General features: G+C 34.7%; 1 protein-coding gene across 1 annotated transcript in view; it reads right to left on the bottom strand.

Moving 5' to 3' along the window:
* The window catches only part of LOC150096662 (oxysterol-binding protein-related protein 11), a 263387-nt gene that overhangs the window by 167110 nt on the left and 74563 nt on the right, over window positions 1-21714 (bottom strand). The window contains exons 3-4 of the mRNA XM_090408675.1: window positions 14071-14176; window positions 4643-4690 (exon numbers count right to left, since the gene is read on the bottom strand). Of these exons, the coding sequence (XP_090264801.1) occupies window positions 4643-4690; window positions 14071-14176 (154 nt within the window). The remainder of the gene's footprint in view (window positions 1-4642; window positions 4691-14070; window positions 14177-21714) is intronic.

Below are 21714 nucleotides of genomic sequence, written 5' to 3' on the forward strand. Positions count from 1 at the left end.
GAACACTAAAATCACCAACCAACCAACCATGATGTATCCTGGTTGTTCATATTGTGAAACATGATTATGGTCTCAGATCTAAGCATAACAGTAATACATTATTTAAGATTTTTATTAAAAAATTACCATTTTTATTATAAAAACTAAACATTAAAAAATTCAGTTTATATATATATGAGATACAATAATAACACAGCCATTTTTGACAAAAGTTTTGTAGTGAAATTTTAGTCTTTTTCCAAGGTATGATAAAGAGGGAATTGAGAAAAAGAACAATGATTGCAAATAAATCAATGTATAAGTTCAATGTAGGAGAAATGGTGCAAAGCTTTTAGATGTTTAGAGTGAATATAATGCACGAAGGACCTTGTGTGTGCTTAGGAGACTGTGCTTGATGGGATCTGGATTTAGCTGTTTGGAGAATGTTTGTTTGGCGAGAGTACATTATGAAGGAAGAAAGTACACATATGTATAGGCCTCCTTGAGATGCGTGAGCATTAGTACGAGATTAAGAAAGATCACAGAATGCTGAATGTAGTTTCTTGGATCTCAGATCTGATTGAGACACTTATTCAAAATTCAAGGGTACCTGTGCCAAAGGGGATATTGCAATGAAATGTATACCAATGCTAGAAGTATTGCAAATAAAGATCAGAAGTTTTTGGCACTGGTTAGCTTGAATTAGATAAAAAAAAAAACTGTCAATGGATAAAATGCAAGGGTTTCTGTATTTTCATACAATGGGGTTTTTGCCAATGAGCAGAAGAAATGTAACCAGCATAAGTCAAGCAGGAAGGTAGTTATTTGGAGTAAGATAAAAGCATTATCATCATCATCAAATTCCTGCCATGTACCCTCAAGGGGTGTACAGGATATGACAGTACTACATGAAAAATTTACATCATTACTAACTTCCTATCTACAATTTTCCTCCAGATCAGTCTGTTACTTGTCAAGACTCCAATATTATCAGATCTTATATTTCTGTCGACTAAGGCACTTTGTACCGTATCAATCCACCTATATCTTGGTCTTCCCTTGGGATGTTTTCCTGTCAACCTGGCAGAGAACACTTGTTTTGCCAATCTTTCATCTCCCATTCTGTTTAAATGACACCATACCACCTGAGATTAGCTCTGTTAATGCATTCCTGGATGCTGACAATGTCAAGTTCTTTCCTAATATTCTCGTTTTTAATATGATATTGCCATTGATACCATCTGTTCATGCCTCCAATCTTTCGCAGGATTCACATATCTGTGGGTCTCTAGTCTTTGGTCAAGTGTTTTACTTCTGACCCAGCTCTGAGATCCATAAGTTAAAACTGGTTTGAACACTGTCTTGTATACAGCTAATTTAGTGTTCCGACTAATTTCTCTCTTATTTCATATGAATTTATTCAATCGACTTCCTACCTTACCAGCTTTGCTAATTCTGTAGTCTAATGCCATATTTAATTTACCATCTTCACTAAAAATCGTGCCTAAGTAGGTGAAATGTTTTACTTGTTACACAGGTTCTCCGTTCACAATGCAGTTGACATTTTCAATGATTCTGCCTATTTTCATTGTCTTTTTATTGCTGACTTTCATACCATATCTATTACAACAGCTATTCAATTTAGTCAAGGAATCTTGCAGACTCGTAGCAGATTTATTGATAAGTATAACATCGTCCGCATAAAGCAAAGAGCTGACATTAAAATTTCCAATTTTGATATCATATTTAATACCACTTTCCTTCATAATGTGATCCATATATATAATGAATAACAGAGGGGATAATGTACATCCTTGTCTCACACCAGATTTAACATTAAACCATCTTCCTGTACTTCCATCAAGTCTAACTGCTGACTTACAACTCAAATAAAGACTAAGTATTGCTTGATATAATGCCCCATTGACACCATATAACTATAGTGTATTGAATAGCTTCTCTCTTGGCACCTTATCATATGCCTTTTCCAGATCTACAAAACTCAAATAAAGATCTTTGATATATTCCCATGATTTCTCCACTATTTGTCATAACATGAAGATCTTATCCTGACAGCCTCTATTTGGCCTGAATCCAGCTTGTTCTTCACCAAGCTTTTCTTCTACCTGTTGAAGAAAAGCTGAAGTTGAAGCCTGTTGGCTCTTTATATTTAAGTTTTCTTCTACAATTCTTCTCAACCGTTTCTCAAGTATACTTGCATATATCTTAACAGGAACAGTCAGTAGGGAAATACCTCTGTAATTCTCATATTCAGTTTTATTTCCCTTTTTATATATGGGTACTATGAGAGCTCTACTCCAGTCATTGGAAATTCGTCCCTCTGTCCAGGCATTCTGAACTATGCAGTGCAGCCACTGCAAGACTTTTATACCACTATACTTCAGCATTTCTGGTCAAATATCATCTACTCCTACTGCATTTCCACATTTTAGGCCTTTGATGGCTTCAAGTATGGATATGTATTCCTGACTGTATACCTGTTGAGTGTTTTTTACCACTGTGCTGTCATCACTGCTTGTTTCATTTAGCAATTTTTCGAAGTAATTACTCCATACTTCAAGGATATCTTTTTCTCCCGTTTTCATGTCACCTTTATCATCTCTAACTCCTTTTACAGTACTCTTTCCTCCATTTCTAATCTTCAACAACCTCCAAAACATTTTGCCACCTTTTTGATATTTATTTTCTATGTTCTTGCCAGTCTTCCCGTGACTTTTGTTTAGCTAGTTTTACACACTGTTTAGCTTTCTTACATTTGTCTCTGTATGCTCTAAGAACGCAAGCTGACTTATTTGCCACGAACTTTTGATATGCTTTCTTCTTTTCCTTCACTGCCTCTTTAACTTCCTGTGTCCACCATGGAGTTCTCATTTTTCTATTCTTGCAGACAACTTCACCACATGCCTCTCTGGCAGAATCAATCAAGGTTTTCTTTCAAGGTTTGCCACTGAATCTCTAAAGTTTGGTTCCTGTTTTCAAACTCTTTCATTTTTTCTTCAATAATCTTTGTGTATTTTAGTCTACAGTTCACATCTGAGAGCTTCTCAACTTTAATTCGCTTTAAAACTTTCTTACATGTTATTCTTTTCAATATGAAATTCAATTTTATCCTGCTCAAGACTAAATAGTGATCACTTCCAATTTCAAATCCTGTGTACACTCTGGTGTCCTGCACAAGGGAGAAAACATCACTATCAACAATAACATAGTCAATGAGACTTTTCTTATTTCTTGTCTCTTCTCTTCATGTGAATTTGTGCACATTTTTATGTTGGAACATGGTGTTAGTAATAACCAGACCATGTCCTGAGCAAAAATCCAACAAATATTTGCCATTATTATTAGCTTTGCTCTTTTCTCCAAATTTTTCCAATATATTTTTGTATGTCTGACAGTCATTTCCCACTCTGCTATTTAGATCCCCAACAAGGACCATCTTTTCCTTTTTCATTGTGTCAGATGCTTTCTCTAAATCCTCAAAAAATTCCTCCACTTCTACCTTAGTAGAACCTTCTGTGGGACCATAGACACAAATAAGTCTCATTGTCCAGTTTCCCCATTCTGATATTTGCCCACATCACTCTACTTGACACTGCCTGCCATTCAAGAAGATTAGCCTCGTATTTAGTGTTGAATACAATGGCTACTCCTTCTTTTCCTTGATTGTCATTGCCTGAATATAACGTTTTGTATTTATTGCTCAGAAAGATCTCACCAGATTTTGTCTTTTTTTTTTTTTGTTTCAGTCATCCCTATTATGTCAATCTGGTACTTATCTAATTCCTCAGCTAGCTCCATTTCTTTGCCATTCAGGATTCTTATGTTGATAGCACCGATCTTTAACTGTGGTGATGTTGAGTTGGGGTGTCTTTTCAGATCTGTTCCAGTAGCTGACTTTTCGCTGTTCACCCTGGTTCCCTGGTGAAAACAACGGAAAAGCAAACAGGACAAAATATATGGTTTTTGTGGAGGAGTTTACTGAAAGATACTGGATAGTACAATTCTTGTAGAGTTAAAACAAATGGCAATAGAGAAACCACAAATGAAATCAATCATATTAAACATCATCTGGTGACAGAATTATTGCCATGCAAATGGTGCTGCATGGCCCTGTTCAATATAGCTTGAGAAATCTGAGCTGGCACAACTGTGAATAAACAGAGAATTTGAATCAAGGTTTATTATTGAAAATACACATACGCAAGACATTTCTTCGGTTCATGGACACTATATATTTAAGTGCTTCGAGCAGGCAGACAGATATACCATACAAAATAAATAAATAATTTATTTTTAGAAGCTTCTCTAATCATTAAAATAAATCACTAAATATTAAATTGGCTAATCTTAGAGAAAATTGAAGTTGGATACTTAAATGCATTAAAATTTAAAACTTTTGATAGAAGTTTAAAATCCTGGGATTTTCATAATAAAAATCCCCAACTTATGGGATTTGATATCAAGTGGCATCCCAGGATTGCTCTTTTTAATGAACAAAGGAAACTCAAAAATGCTTAATCCCTCTACTCACTTTTTTCCAATAAAGCATTTAGATAATGATTTTAATTGAAAAATGAATTTAAAATTGAATTAGTATAATTAATAAATTTTACTCAGCTTTTAAATGTCTAAAATTACTCACTGCTAAATGAACTGCACCCCTGGGTCGCTTTGATTTTATTTCATCCATCTAAAATTGGAAATAATCAAACAGTTTTTAGGCTTATGTATTAACATAATAACATGATTATAATGTTAAAACATTTATAAATTATAAAGTTTATTATTTTAGTGGTAATAAAGTTTTATGCAACTGAATAAAAACTTTTAATATAACTAATATTTCTCTAGCCATAACACATGCATCTCTGGAATATCTATTTTAAGTGTTTTTAACAAATCAAATTAAGTTATATATATAAATTATGCTGAAACATGTGAAGCACCCTCACATTAAAGATTACACACACACACACACACACACACACATCTATACACACACAAAAACCTTGTGGATATATATTAAGAAACTGATGATGATGATGATGATATATATATATATATATTATTATTATAATCAGAGGCATCCAAGGAGTCAAGGGCTCAAAATTCTCTTTAACTTACTCACATTGGATGCACTCACTACTTCAAAATGCAAACTGCTCCACTAACTCACTCACTCACTCACTGCTCTGTGAGAGAAAAATCTAGCTCTTAACAGCACACAAAATTAATTTCTGTGGATGCCCAATGATCACTGTCATTATAATGAAAAATTGCATCAGCTGATAACCTATAACATCCTTTCAGAAGTTCATAGCCATCTATCATATCACCCATCTTTATCAATGCCTGTAGTCTACATGCTCTCAATTTGTCCTTGTAACCTAGAAATTAAATTCTATAATACAACATCATCTTTGTAAGCTCATCTTTGCATCCTTTCTGCAGCTTCTTTATCCCCTCCAAACCCAGAAGACCAAATCTGCACATGGTAGTCCAGGTGTGGTCCTATTGCGACCTAGTAAAGAGGCAAAATGGCTTTCTTATCCTTAGATGTCAATGTTCATTATTACAACATAGTAATTACATTCTGAATTGTATTGTACTGTTTGCAATGTAACCTTTGAACTTTAGTTTCCTATCCACCATAACTTCAAGATCCATAGACTCATCAATTTCTTGATCCTGTCATATAATAGGCTACTGGAAATCTCATCATAACAGTGCATAACTTTACACTCAGTAAAATAGAAACTATAGCTATTATGATTTGCCCACCATTCCAGATTATTCAAATCATTTTGTAAGCACTGTATAACAATCCTGACTGCCCAGCCTATCTTTGCATCATCAGCAAACAATTGAACATCTCTTGTGAGGTTCCTCCCAATATTATTGATGTTTAGCCTGAACAACCATGGTACAGGGACTGGCACCTTAAATCTGGAAGGTTCAAACCAACCATATACCATGTTAAAGATACCAAGTAATTTATTAAACTTGGTTTTAATCCTTTTTTTTCCCAAGTAAGAAAACAGACACGTAAGTCAAGTTTGCACCTGCACGTACTGCAAGTCCAGGGCAACTTGGTGTAAAGGTGGATAAACCTCTGATCACTTTCCTTAGTATTTCTCTCTAATGCAAAGCACATCCCCTTGCAGAGATGTATGATGCTATGCATTAAAGGCAAGGGCCACTACCCAGACCGATTTCGACCTTTATTGAGGTCTCGTCAGTGGGAGCCAGGCCCAAAACAATACCAAGGTTTAAGTAATACAGAGCTTATAGACTTTACCTAAACAAGTTGCCAAAAGGTACTTAGACCTTATTAAATAAAAATCTCCAGATGAGAGTAAGATGTAAAAAGTTTTTTTAACTTGGGTGTAATATATTAAAGATGCCAAGTAATTTATTTGGGGAAAAAAAAAGGATTAAAACCAAGTTTAATAAATTACTTGGTATCTTTAACATATTATACCCAAGTTAAAAAACTTTCTAAACCATATACCATGTTTTGATATCTATTTGTCAGTTAATCCACTTATTCAAGTTAATAGTTTATATTCCGATCCCATTGGATAAAAGGAATGTATCCATTCCCTTTATCCAATGCAGGAGTAACATTATTATAAAATATCAGCAATTGTTAATACGAGCTCCCTTTAGTAAACCTATACTGTTCTTTGCAAAGCAGAGCTTATCTGTCAGCTCATTTCTGTATATTAGTTCATACCAATTTAACTTCACCACAATTTCAGAGCTACTGATAGGTAGATAGTTAGACTGTTTTTGAACTATCCTCGCACAATGGTGCTATCATACTCTGTTTCCATTCTTGTGGGATCTTTCACGAGCTGACACTCAAATTATACAAACATGTCACAGGCCAAGCCAATTTGTCCGAACGTTGCTTTAGCACATGCACTGATATCCCATATTGCCCAATTACAATTATCCAGGTTATACAACAAATCTTGAAACTTCTTATGCATATCTATCTCTTCATCCAGTGTAGTGGTAGCATTGTGAACCATGTTACATGCACTTAGTTGATACATCTTAGCAAAAGTGAGCATTCATTATTTGAAGAATCTCATTTGCTTCTGACACAATTGTACCAACCTGCATTCAATAAAGGTATTCTTCCACATTCTTCTTCTTCTTTTTTTTTTTTTTTTTTTTTAATGATATAGTGATAAAATTGCCTTGCAGACCATGTATTGGATGCAACCCACAGGCTCTCTTGGAAGACCACCATAATAAATTTAAAAAGGAAAGACTGTTTTTAGAATCTGCAGTGGCACTCAGAAAACAACCTAATTTCAATAAATATAGATGCATAAAACTTTATTAGTTATTGGGAAACAATAACTGTCAGTGGTCCAGCTTTACATCCTAAGCTGCCTACAAATGCTCATAGAGAGCACACCACCTAGATAAGACTTCAGAGCCACCCAAGTGTTTCATTTAGTATTGTGTTGTCTTTGTGTGTTACAAATATCATTTGTAATCTGTGAAGATGTCTCAGTCACTGAGACGAAATATTGGAAGCAATAAAAGTATTTTTTAATCCTTTCCTAGTGCTGTAAATATTTCATTAAACCTCCAATATAAAAAATATGTATATACTCCTGATAATGACCTTGCCACAAAGGATAAAACAACAGAATGCTATTTCATCTTGGTTTTGGGCAAAGTAATTGCACTATGCAAGAATTTTTCTCCATAATTCTGCATAGTGAACAGTAAAAAATTATCTTTTTAATTAAATAATAGAAATTAACCCAATATCATCAAAATTAATTTCACTAAGACTAAAAAGAAAAAAAAAATACACCTATTAACACAGGTTTACATCAGATTATTCTAATGGAAATAATGAATATAAGGAATCTCTCTCAAATTTACAAACTGATTGATAATCATCATCATCATCATCATCATCATCATCAAATTCCTGCCATGTACTCTCAAAGGATATGATACAGTACAAATCCTCAAAGGATACATGTACAGGAGATGATAGTACTACATGAAAAATTTACGTCATTACTAACTTTCTATCTACAATTTTCCTCCAAATCAGTCTGTTACTTGTCAAGACTCCAACGTTACCAGATCTTCTATTTCTATCGTCTAAGGCACATTTTACCGCATCAATCTACCTATATCTCGGTCTTCCTCTGGGTCGTTTTCTTGCCAACTTGGCAGAGAACACTTGTTTTGTTAATCTGTCCTTGCCCATTTTGTTGAAGTGACCATACCACCTGAGATTAGCTATGCTAACGCATTCCTGGATGCTGACAATGTCAAGTTCTTTCTTAATATTCTCGTTTTTAATATGATATTGCCATTGATGCCATCTGTTCATGCCTATAATCTTTCTCAGGACTCTCATATCTGTGGTCTCTAGTCTATGGTCAAGTGTTTTACTTCTGACCCAGCTCTCAGATCCATAAGTTAAAACTGGTTTGAACACTGTTCAAACTGGCTTGACTTGTATATAGCTAATTTAGTGTTCCGACTAATTTCTCTCTTATTTCATATGAATTTATTCAATTGACTTCCCAACATACCAGCTTTGCTGATTCTGTTGTCTATTGCCATATTTAATTTACCATCTTCACTAAAAATCGTGCCTCGGTGGGTGAAATGTGAACGGAGAACTTGTTACACAGGTTCTCCGTTCACAATGCAGTTGACATTTTCAATGATTCTGCCTATTTTCATTGTTTTTGTCTTTTTATTGCTGACCTTCATACCATATCTATTACAATGGTTATTCAATTTAGTCACAGAATCTTGCAGACTCGTAGCGGATTTATTGATAAGTATAACATCGTCTGCATAAAGCAAAGATATGACATTAACATTTCCAATTTTGATATCATGTTTAATACCACTTTCCTTCATAATGTGATCCATATAGATAATGAATAACAGAGGGGATAACGTACATCCTTGTCTCACACCAGATTTAACATTAAACCATCTTCCTGTACTTCCATCAATTCTAATTGCTGACTTACAACTCAAATAAAGACTAAGTATTGCTTGATATAATGCCCCATTGGCACCATATAACTGTACCGTATTAAATAGCTTCTCTATTGGCACCTTATGATATGCCTTTTCTAAATCAACAAAACTTAAATACAGATCTTTGTTATATTCCTATGATTTCTCCACTATTTGTAGTAAAGTGAAGATCTGATCTTGACAGCCTCTATTTGACCTGAATCCAGCTTGTTCTTCACCAAGCTTTTCTTCCACAATTCTTCTCAACCGTTTCTCGAGTATACTTGCATATATCTTACAAGTAACACTCAGTAGGGATATACCTCTGTAATTCTCACATTCAGTTTTATTTCCCTTTTTATATATGAGTACTATGAGTGCTCTACTCCAATCGTCTGGAATTCATCCCTCTGTCAAGGCATTCTGAACTATGCAGTGCAGCCAATGTAATACTTTTATACCACCATACTGTAGCATTTCTGGTCGAATATCATCTACTCCTGCTGCCTTTCCACATTTCAAGCCTTTGATGGCTTTTTCTACTTCAAGTATGGATATGTATTCCTGACTGCATGCCTGGTCAGTGTTTTTTACCACTGTGCTGTCATCACTGCTTGTTTCATTTAGCAATTTTTCAAAGTAATTACTCCATACTTCAAGGATATCTTTTCTCTCATTTTCATGTCACCTTTATCATCTCTAACAACTTTTACAGCACTCTTTCCTCCATTCCTAATCTTCTTCAACAACCTCCAGAATATTTTGCCACCTTCTTGATATTTATTTTCTATGTTCTTGCCAAAGTCCTCCCATGACTTTTGTTTAGCTAGTTTAACACGGGGTTTAGCTTTCTTACATTTGTGTCTGTATTCTATAAGAGCACAAGCTGACTTATTTGCCATGAACTTTTGATATGCTTTCTTCTTTTCCTTCACTGCCTCTTTAACTTCCTGTGTCCACCATGGAGTTCTCATTTTTCTATTCTTGCAGACAACTTCACCACATGCCTCTCTGGCAGAATCAATCAAGGTTTTCTTTCAAGGTTTGCCACTGAATCTCTAAAGTTTGGTTCCTGTTTTCAAACTCTTTCATTTTTTCTTCAATAATCTTTGTGTATTTTAGTCTACAGTTCACATCTGAGAGCTTCTCAACTTTAATTCGCTTTAAAACTTTCTTACATGTTATTCTTTTCAATATGAAATTCAATTTTATCCCGCTCAAGACTAAATAGTGATCACTTCCAATTTCAAATCCTGTGTACACTCTGGTGTCCTGCACAAGGGAGAAAACATCACTATCAACAATAACATAGTCAATGAGACTTTTCTTATTTCTTGTCTCTTCTCTTCATGTGAATTTGTGCACATTTTTATGTTGGAACATGGTGTTAGTAATAACCAGACCATGTCCTGAGCAAAAATCCAACAAATATTTGCCATTATTATTAGCTTTGCTCTTTTCTCCAAATTTTTCCAATATATTTTTGTATGTCTGACAGTCATTTCCCACTCTGCTATTTAGATCCCCAACAAGGACCATCTTTTCCTTTTTCATTGTGTCAGATGCTTTCTCTAAATCCTCAAAAAATTCCTCCACTTCTACCTTAGTAGAACCTTCTGTGGGACCATAGACACAAATAAGTCTCATTGTCCAGTTTCCCCATTCTGATATTTGCCCACATCACTCTACTTGACACTGCCTGCCATTCAAGAAGATTAGCCTCGTATTTAGTGTTGAATACAATGGCTACTCCTTCTTTTCCTTGATTGTCATTGCCTGAATATAACGTTTTGTATTTATTGCTCAGAAAGATCTCACCAGATTTTGTCTTTTTTTTTTTTTTGTTTCAGTCATCCCTATTTTGTCAATCTGGTACTTATCTAATTCCTCAGCTAGCTCCATTTCTTTGCCATTCAGGATTCTTATGTTGATAGCACCGATCTTTAACTGTGATGATGTTGAGTTGGGGTGCATTTTCAGATTTTTTCCAGTAGCTGACTTTTCGCTGTTCACCCTGGTTCTCTGGCGAAAACAACAGGGGCCTTGTTTAACCGGGCGAAGCCCCAGCCTGCATGTAATTTTGTGATGTTGTACCATCATTTTGTATTTTGGTTTATCCAATTGGAATACAATTTGGTTGGCTAAATCCCAAATTGCCAGTGAGGATTGGACATTAGGTCAGAAGCCCTGGTCAGTTCTCTGTATTACTTTAAAGGCTATGTGGAGGTCTACTCTCAGTTATACAGCTTTGACCCTTAAGCACCCTTTGGTTGATAATATCAATTGAAATTGATAATACCAAAAGAAAAGACATGCTGATATAACAGGAGACTTTCATATAATAATAAGCAAGCATTCTGAGGACATGGAGGAAGTGATGGAAAAGTACGAGACTGATGAAAGAAACAAAAGAGGTATTGGAGGTCTTGAATTTTGTAAGACAAAGGTATGGTGATTATTAACTCTTTCTTTTCATAGCAACAATCACAAACATGGACCTTGCCTAATAGCAAAACTAACAAATGTATTGATTATATCTTACTTAACCAAAATTGGAAAGCATCATTCCAAAATGTAAAAATTTTAAAAGGAAACAGATATAGATATTGATTCTGAAATTCTATCAGCAAAAATAAAGCTTAAATAAAAACAACCACCAACAGGAAAATATCTTTAATACTTGACGTTTCAAAATTAAAAGACACAATATACAAAATGCATTTCAAGGAAAAAATCTATTAAAAAATGGAAACCTACTATAAAAACACAAGAATTTAAGGAAAAATGCAATACTTGATGCAATAAAACAAACATTATAGAAGACAGGGGCCTAAATCTATTATAAGAAGATGATGTGGAGTTATGAAATATATAAAGTGCAGGTCAGAAAAGTTAATATGAAGTGAGCTAAATCAGAGTATAAAAAGAAACAGGCTATGTAGGCTAAAGGCAACCCAAAAGAATTTTATCATGAAGCCAGAAGTAAAAGAAAGAACGAATGTGGAACAATAATTTAACTAAATGGAGATGGTAATCTAGGGGGTCATGTCTCAGTCTAATGAGATTGTTCAATTAACTAGGTGTACTAGGTTCACAGTGCTACTACCACATTGGATGAACAGTTAGAGGTGATGAGGTTGAGGAGCTACTGCATAACCTGGATAAGAATTTGGTAATAGTTATAGATGAAATTTCAGAATGAATATTAAAGATACGTTCAGCCAAATTGGCTAGGCCTTTGACATGTTTGTATAACTTAAGTCTCAGCTCATGAAAGATACCATAGGAATGGAAAGTATGATAGTTCCATTATAGAAGTGTGGTGCAATGACTTATGTAACTACCAACATATCAGTATCTATGGAGTGGCAGTGAAAATTTCAGAGAAGTTGGTAAGAACTCACATCCAGAAATGGGTTGACAGACAAACTATACTCTGCAAGGAACAGCATAGGTTAACTAAAGGGAAGTCATGTTTAGCAATTTACTCATATTTTATAACAAATGTTATGATCGAGCTGGATAAGGGGAATAAATACACTATGATACTGTTAGATTCTGCTAAAGTATCTGATAAGATACCACATGAAAGGTTGTTGCATAAATTGGAGAATATGGGTTTGGAATATAAACCCTTTACTTGGATAAGTGGATAGACAGGTATCAAAAAGTAGTATATAGTGGTTGTGAATCTGCCAGATTTAAGGTGGCCAGTGGTGTTAATGAAGAAGCAGTCCATAAACCACTGTTGTTCAATCTCTACATTAATGACATTAGAAAGGATCTAACGCAAGATGTTCAACTGCTTGCTGATGATGCACTTACAAAATGATTTGAATAGGCTGGAAATTTAAGCGAATGATAATGGCTGTCAGTTCAGAGTTGGTAAGTGTAAAGTTATGCACTTTGGAGCAATGAAATTTCCATATTATATTAGTAGGGTTAAGCTATCAGAAATTGGTCAGGCTAGGGATCTTGACATTATGGTGGATAAGAAACAGAAGGTCAATGGTCACATTGCAAATATGACTCACAGGATAATTCCAATGTTGAAATGAACCTTGACATGTAAGAATAAGAAAATCACTTTGCTTCTTTATAAGGCCTTGATAAGACTGCACCTGGACTATTATGCACAGACTTGGTCTCCTGGGTTCAAAGTGGATAAAGTAACTGTGAAAGTGGTGCAAAAAAGAGTTACAAAGATTATATCAGGATTATGAGGCCAGATTGAGAGCATGTGGACTACAGACTCTGGTGAATAGGAGAAAGAGTAGCAGTAGGGTAGATAGACAGATCTAAAAACTTATGAATGATATTATAAAATATCTGATGAAAATTTTCATCATATGGAAGATGGGGAGAGAACACTTGGGCAGCTGTAGAGGTTAAGTTTGATCATGGTTAAGAAAGGGGTAAGAGCTAGATTTTTCTTTTGCAGAGCAGTGAGGGAGTGGAACGGTTTGCCTCTTGAAGTGGTAGGCACATCTAGTGTGAAGGAGTTTAAGAGAGGGTATAGGTGATGCATAGCCTCCCTCGAGTTCTGACTCTCTGGAGGTCTCAGATAATAATAACTGCATTACTACTGAAATAACAGATATATGGCATCAAAAGAGCAGATTAAGAATAACGAAATTAATGAATCTATAAAATTCACTAATTATATTACAATGCTAAGAGAAAACTGTACATTATCATCAGTTTTTCCACATACCGTTTTCTTGTAATGTGACTTGGTACAGAAAGCTCCATTTTTAATGCCTATACAAAATGCTAATAAACTCAAAAGCTTTACTACCTGAGACTTTTTTACCTGTGTTTATTAGTGTAAAGGATGCCAACATATGAATAAGAAAATAATAATAATAACTTTTTTTTCAAGTATCATATCTCAGCAAGTATCTTTCTTGTTAACTTATTTCCATGAAAATATTGAATTATATTAAAGGATGAGCTGTTGTATTAATGTCGGGGAGAAAATTTTCTATTAAAAATAATACCTGGCAATAAGATATATTGTAATATAAATGCTAAAAAAAAAAAAATTACCATATAGTATTCCAACATGCCAGTCTCTGGAGTCAGTACAAACCATCTGTATTGCCAGCCCTTCACTACATTGGTATACTTAAAAAGTTGCCCTTCCAGAGGTTGTCTAAAGTAACAATATTTCATCAGTTTTCTATTATGAACAAATATACAATATATGCAGTTAATAAATATCACTGTTAAGCAATACCTAAATAACAAAGACTAAATAGCAATACCTAAATAAAAAAGGCTAAATAGCAAAACCTAAATAATAAATTCATATGGAATAAGAGAGAAATTAGTCGGAACACTAAATTAGCTGTATACAAGACAGTGTTCAAACCAGTTTTAACTTATGGATCTGAGAGCTGGGTCAGAAGTAAAACACTTGACCAAAGACTAGAAACCACAGATATGAGAGTTCTGAGATGTCTCACACCAGATTTAACATTAAACCATCTTCCTGAAGGAAGTACAGGAAGATGGTTTAATGTTAAATCTGGTGTAAGACAAGGATGTACATTATCCCCTCTGTTATTCATTATCTACATGGATCACATTATGAAGGAAAGCGGTATTAAACATGATATCAAAATTGGAGATGTTAATGTCAGCTCTTTGCTTTATGCAGATGATGTTATACTTCTAAATAAATCTGCTACAAGTCTGCAAGATTCTCTGACTAAATTGAATAGCTGTTGTAATAGATATGGTATGAAGGTCAGCAATAAAAAGACAAAGACAATGAAAATAGGCAGAATCATTGAAAATGTCAACTGTGTTGTGAATGGAGAACCTGTGGAACAAGTAAAACATTTCAGCTACTTAGGCACGATTTTTACTGAAGATGGTAAATTAAATATAGAAATAGACAACAGAATCAGCAAAGCTGGTATGGTGGGAAGTCAATTGAATAAATTCATATGGAATAAGAGAGAAATTAGTCGGAACACTAAATTAGCTGTATACAAGACAGTGTTCAAACCAGTTTTAACTTATGGATCTGAGAGCTGGGTCAGAAGTAAAACACTTGACCATAGACTAGAGACTGCAGATATGAGAGTCCTGAGAAACATTATAGGCGTGAATAGATGGCATCAATGGCAATATCATATTAAAAACGAGGATATTAGGAAAGAACTTGACATTGTCAGCATCCAGGAATGTGTTAGCAGAGCTAATCTCAGGTGGTATGGTCACTTAAACAGAATGGATGAAGAAAGATTAACAAAACAAGTGTTCTCTGCCAGGTTGGCAGCAAAACGACCCAGAGGAAGACCAAGATATAGGCGGACTGATACGGTACAAAGTGCCTTAGATGATAGAAATATAAGATCTGATAATGTTGGAGTCTTGACAAGTAACAGACTGATTTGGAGGAAAATTGTAGATAGGAAGTTAGTAATGATGTAATTTTTTTCATGTAGTACTATCATATCCTGTACACCCCTTGAGGGTACATGGCAGGAATTTGATGATGATGAGCAATACCTAAATAACAAAGACAAAAGAAAATCTTTTAGCTAGAAGAAAGGAACAAAGGATTTCCTTCAAAAATAACTTTTATGCACAGGATTAGCATTATCATAGGTACACAAACAAAAATAAAAAATAAAAATCAGATTTCTGTGTGTTAAGGCTTAAGAGATCCTCCCTACAGTCCACAACCATCTGGAGATGGTGATGGAGTTGGCATTCCTAAAATCCAAAGGATTTTAGGAATGCCATCACCATCCCTACATCCAGGGTATTTCCAAAAAAAAAAAAAAAAGCCACATCTGCACAGCTTTTAAGCCACACCTGAAACTTGCTACCTTTATCCATTCCACTAAAGATCAGCTCTCTCAGTTCCTGGAGTATATAAAGTTCCTTGTACCTGCAAGTCAGTTTACTATGGACAGACAGGTAGATCAGCCACAATCTACACAGAAAAACACACACACACATCTGTAATCACAACTATGGTCAATCTGCTCTTTTGGACCATGCATCAGATATTACCCATAGGATCTTCTGGAAAAAAACCACCATGTTCCATTCAGAGTAAATTCAGAAAAGAAAGACTGTTTTTGGATTCTACAGCTGGCCCCTGAAATCAACCAAATTTAAATAAATATGAATGCAAGAAACTTCCCAAACTTTGAACTTTCATGTTATATCCAAATATTTCATTTAGTATTGTGTTGCCTTTGTGTGAATTTGAACTCCATGAAAATGCTTCAGTGACTGAGATGAAATACTGGAACCTTTCTCAGTGATTTTAATACTCCATTAAACTTTCAAAATTGAAAAATTCAATTTATGTAACAAATAACACATTTGAAGACGAGTAATACATAATGAAATGTGATCTTTGTATTCAATAAATGCTTGTCAGAGAAGGCTTAGCCTCCTCATAAAAAACACATGGGTATTTTAGTATTTTTGAGTTAAATTTCAAATCTGTATCTATTTAAACATTCCTTAAATTTTCATCTTTTCCTTATATGTTAGGTTCAGTGGCCTCTCATGGCCAAGTAACTTAGGTTCATAGAAATCTAATTAATACTTTCATTGTGAAGAATTTATGGAACAAAAACACACCTTGGAGTAATTACTTTACTTAAAATTATGAAAATAACACTTGAAGTTTCAACCTCTGTATTCAGGTCGTCATTAGGAAAACATACTTATGCACATTGAAAGACGTTGAAAGCCCATTTTTCACTTGGTTAGAGTATAATAAATTTAGTTTAATCCTTTATCCAAGTGTGAGCAAACAAAGTTTGGGCCTGAAAGTATCTTCAGGACTGGGTTAAGGTGGTACAACACCAGGGCAACTTGTTGCAAAGGTGGAGCAAGCTACCAACACTCCTATCTCAGTATCTCCTATAATGCAAAACACATCTCCTTGCGGATATGTCTAATGTTATGCATTAAGGGAAGGGCCACTACCCAGACTAGTTTCGACCTTTATTGAGGTCTCTTCAGTGGGAGCCAGGCCCAAGTGGAGATATCAGGCAGAAGCATTAGCAGGTCATCTCTACCTATAGGAATTGCCAATTGGTGTGCCACCCTTTTTTTTTTTAATAATTTGGGTCCAGAGTAAATTATTAAAAAAAAGGGTGGCACACCAATTGGCAATTCCTATAGGTAGAGATGACCTGCTAATGCTTCTGCCTGATATCTCCACATTATAGGAGATACTGAGATAAGAGTGTTGGTAGCTTGCAACGAGTTGCCCTGGTGTTGTACCACCTTAACCCAGTCCTGAAGATACTTTCAGGCGCAAACTTTGTTTGCTCACACTTGGATAAAGGATTAAACTAAATTTATTATACTTATGCACAGAACACAAGCTACATGACATACATAAAAGTAAGATATATCTGAATGCCTAATTAAATGTTTACCCTATACTGACCTCTGGTGGTGGAAAAAATAATATTAATTACATGAATGGGGCAGAGTTGACTGCTACCAGGTGGCAGATAGGGGAAAGACCACTAGATATTGAGGCTTGCTGTGAATATCCAATAAGCAGCCCCAGACCAACAGAGTTAGCGGGTGGCACTGCTCACTCTACAAAATATCACAAAGCCCAATGACGATGCTGTGACATGGCAAGAGTAAGCTACTCGAAGCTTACAAGCCACAATACCATCTGCACACCAGAGGAACAGCTATAAATGGCGTCTGTACCTCATGTTAGATGCGGTCAAAAATGAAACAACAATCCATCTAGCCAGCGTCGTGTTTTAAGGTTAAAAAACTCTCCATAATGACCATATACACCAAAAAGACCAATGCCGACTAACAAGGCTGTGCTTGTGGTGTAGGCAGAGGGCAACAAGTGAAAAATTAGCTACAGTCTCAAAACATCAGAAAATAGAAAAAACAGAGACATGTACATATACAACATAAGAAGAATGAGAGAAGAAGCAAACCTTCTAGAGTTGGAAGAAGAAATAAAGGAAATTAAATGGGATATAACTGGGCTCAGTGAAGTAAGAAGGAAGGGGGAAATGGAGTTGGCTTTCTAATTCACAAATAAAGAATACAACAGATAATAAGTATACAAGGAATATCAGATAGAATGGCCCAACTGATTTTGAAAATAAACTCAAGATATAAAATTAAAATCATTCCAATATATGCACCAACAACAAGCCATGAAGACAATGAAACAGAAGAATTCTATAAAAAAACTGAAAGACCTCATGAACAAAGAAAAAGCTCATTATACCTTAATCATAGGTGACAAACTCAAAAATAGAAATAAAAAAAAATGCACAAGAACTTCGAACAGGAAAATTTGGACTAGGAGACAGGGATGAAGCTAGAGAAAGATTAATTGAATTTGCAACCAAAAATCAGCTAAAAATAGCCTTTTTTATGAAAAGACCTCAACAAAGATGGACATGGAAAGGATCAAATGATATAACAAAAAGTGAAATAGATCACATCCTAATCAACAGAATTAATATGATCAAAAATGTAGCTGTCTTAAATAAATTCAATGCAGGAAACAACCATAGAATGCTAAGAGGAAGAATAAGTATAAATACAAGAGTAGAAAGAAAAAACTTATACAAAAGAAAACAGATGACTCCATATCAAATGAAATGCTTAAACAAAATAGAAAAATATACCAAACAGAAATAAAGAAAAGGATACTGGAAGCAAAAGAAAAAGATTTGAATACCCTAAACCAAGATATTACAGACATAATTATAAACAGCTTAAATAAGATAAAAAGAACTAAAGAAAAACAGCAGAAACTAACAAAAGAAATGCTAAACTTAATCAAAAAAAAAAAAAGAAGAAACATGAAGCAAAACTTAAATCAAATAGAACTAAACAAAACCATCAAAAAGATTCATGACTTATTTTTTTTAATGGTATTAATAACACGAAATAATGTTATCAAAGAAATGTTTTATTAACTGCTTATATTTCGCTGAATTTCAAATCAGATTCATCAGAGTACAACACACTTGTACACGCGACAGTGAGTGAGTGAAACAATACAATTGAAATGGACAAAAAATCTGAAGTCCTAGTTTTGGCACCCTCTAACAGGGAAAAAAAAAAAAAAAAAAAAAAAAAAAAAAAAAAAAAAAAAAAACCAGCTATGCAGGAGTTTCACTTAGGATAATAGTCTCCCAAATTTTTGGAAAATTAATGCAACCATATTGGTTAAGGTTGAGAGAATTCTTCAAAGCCATTGCTGACACAAAAAATAATTTTTCCAATCTGTAATGACTCCTAAATAGCACATTCGTTTTCTTCCATCTAATCCTGTGTGAAGGAGTGTCCAAAGTGTGGTCTGCCAGTCCTGATTTGCCATAGTAATAGTAGTGAATGTATTTTTCATGTTCTTCCAGGTGGATGTTAACTGATCTTCCTGTTTGTCCATAATAGGCCAAGATACAGGGAACTTCATACACTCCTGGGTGTGCTAAAGGGTGAAGTTTATCCTTAGGTAAGCAGATCAGAATTGCTAGTTTGATATGAGGTTTGAAAGTGGTGCGAAGCCCATGTTTCATCAATACTTTGGCTATCTTTTCTGATATACTTCTGACATAGGGAATAGAAATGGTCATGTTGCGTTCTTGTGTATTAAGGGAGGGCAGAGTAATGGGACTGTGTAGTATTTTTTCTATTTTGTAGGGATTATAGCTGTTGGCCAAGAACATATGGCGCAGCTATTTGAGTTCTGTGGTCAGAGCTGTATCGTTAGAATAAATGGCTCTGGTTCTGTGTGTAAGTGTTTTTAAATGCCATACTGTTAGACTGGATGATGATGTGATTGTTTATGTAGTATCTTCCTGTGTGTGTGTGTGTAGGCTTTCTGTAAATGGAAAATGATAGTGATCCATCTGAAAGGTGGGTGACTAATGTGTCAAGAAATGGTAAACAGTTATTTGATTCTTTTTCTACTGTGAAGTGGATTTTGAGGTGCTGGCTGTTTAGGTAGGTGACAAACACATCCAAAGTGTCTTGTCCATGGGGCCAGATGGCAAACACATCCTCTACATAGTGTAACCACACTAGTGGCTTGTATGTAGCTGTGGTAAGTACTCTGCTTTCAAAGTGTTCCATGTAAAAATTTGCTAATGGGGGGAGAGGGGGGAACCCATAGTGGTACCATTAGTAATCTGTTTGTAGATTTTTCCTCCACATGTAAAGTAACCTGCATTCAATAGTAAAGTTAAATAATTTAAAAATATCAGGGGGAAAATTAGACTTGATTAAATCAAGAGTATCTAATAAGTGGTACATTGGTAAATAAAGAGGTGACATTGAAACTAACCATTATGTCAGAATTTTTTAGGATATGATTTTTAATGTTTGGAAATGACCCGAATTGTTTACAAAAGTAGAGGAGTTGCCAGTAAGGGAGGGAAAGCAAGCGAATTGGCTAAATGCTGGGTCAGTTTATATGTGGGACCCCTGCATAGCTGTTTTTTTTTTCCGTTAGAGGGCACAAAAAATAGGACTTTAGATCTTTTGTCCATTGCAATCGTATTGTTTCGCTCACTCACTGTCGCATGTATAAGTATGTTGTGCTCTGATGATACTGATTTGAAATTCAGCAAAATATAAGCAGTTAATAAAACATCTCTTTGATAAAATTGTTTGGCGTTGTTAATACCATTAAAAAATAAGTCATGAATAACTATCAACACCTAAGTTTATCTGTTAGACCATCAAAAAGAGAATACAACACAAAGAAACTATTGAAAAAAGTAAAAGCATCAAAACTACCATGAGAATACTATATGAAAGAAAAGCACAAATAATCAGTATTAAAGACAAGAATGGTAAATTGATCCTGAAAGATAAAAAATAATAGAAATAATCAAAGAATTCTACAGTAATTTATATAGCTCTAAACAGGACAGTTCAATGTCTCAATCAGGACATTGAAATCCACTACGATGTGGAAGTACCATCAATATTATTATTATTATGTGATACCTCCATGGAGTCCAAGGACTCATCGTGGGAGGACACTCTACTCTACTCTACCTTGCCAAATACATCTCACTTTCTCCACTACTACTTAATTCACTCTCCACTACTACTGCCACACTACTATCATCAATGCCAAGAACAGTGTTTTTTGTCTGTAAATTGCATGTGTTCTGAAGGGCAATTTGTCTGTGTGCGGGACGAAAAACCCCTGCTACCTCCGTATGAGATCAGCTAACTCACCTTCAATTGAAAAATGAAATACAAAAAGCCTTAAAAGAAATGCCAAATAATAAAATCCCAGGACCACACAAAATTACAGCAGGTAGAATAACACATGGAGAAAGAGAATTACTAAGAAAAGTTTTTTTAATAAATGCTTGACAGAATCTAAAATCCCAGATGAATGGAACAAAGCAAACAGTCTTAATATATGAAAAAGGAGATCATACAGATTTAAACAACTACAGACCAATCAGCCTGCTTTCACATATGTATGAATAATTCACAACAATACTAGCCAATAGGATGAAAAATAAACTAGAGTTCACACAAACAAAAGACCTAGCAGGATTCAGAAGTGGATATTCAACTAATGAGTACCTCCAAACTATTAACTAGATAATAGAAAAAAACAAATGAATACAATATATCACTTTGTATGGCATTTATAGATTATGAAAAAGCATTTCATACAATAGACAA

Source organism: Typopeltis vanoorti, chromosome 18 (assembly GCF_054136105.1).
Source record: "Typopeltis vanoorti isolate ZY-2024b chromosome 18, IOZ_Tvanoo_1.0, whole genome shotgun sequence".
Classification (NCBI taxonomy): Eukaryota; Metazoa; Arthropoda; class Arachnida; order Uropygi; family Thelyphonidae; genus Typopeltis; species Typopeltis vanoorti.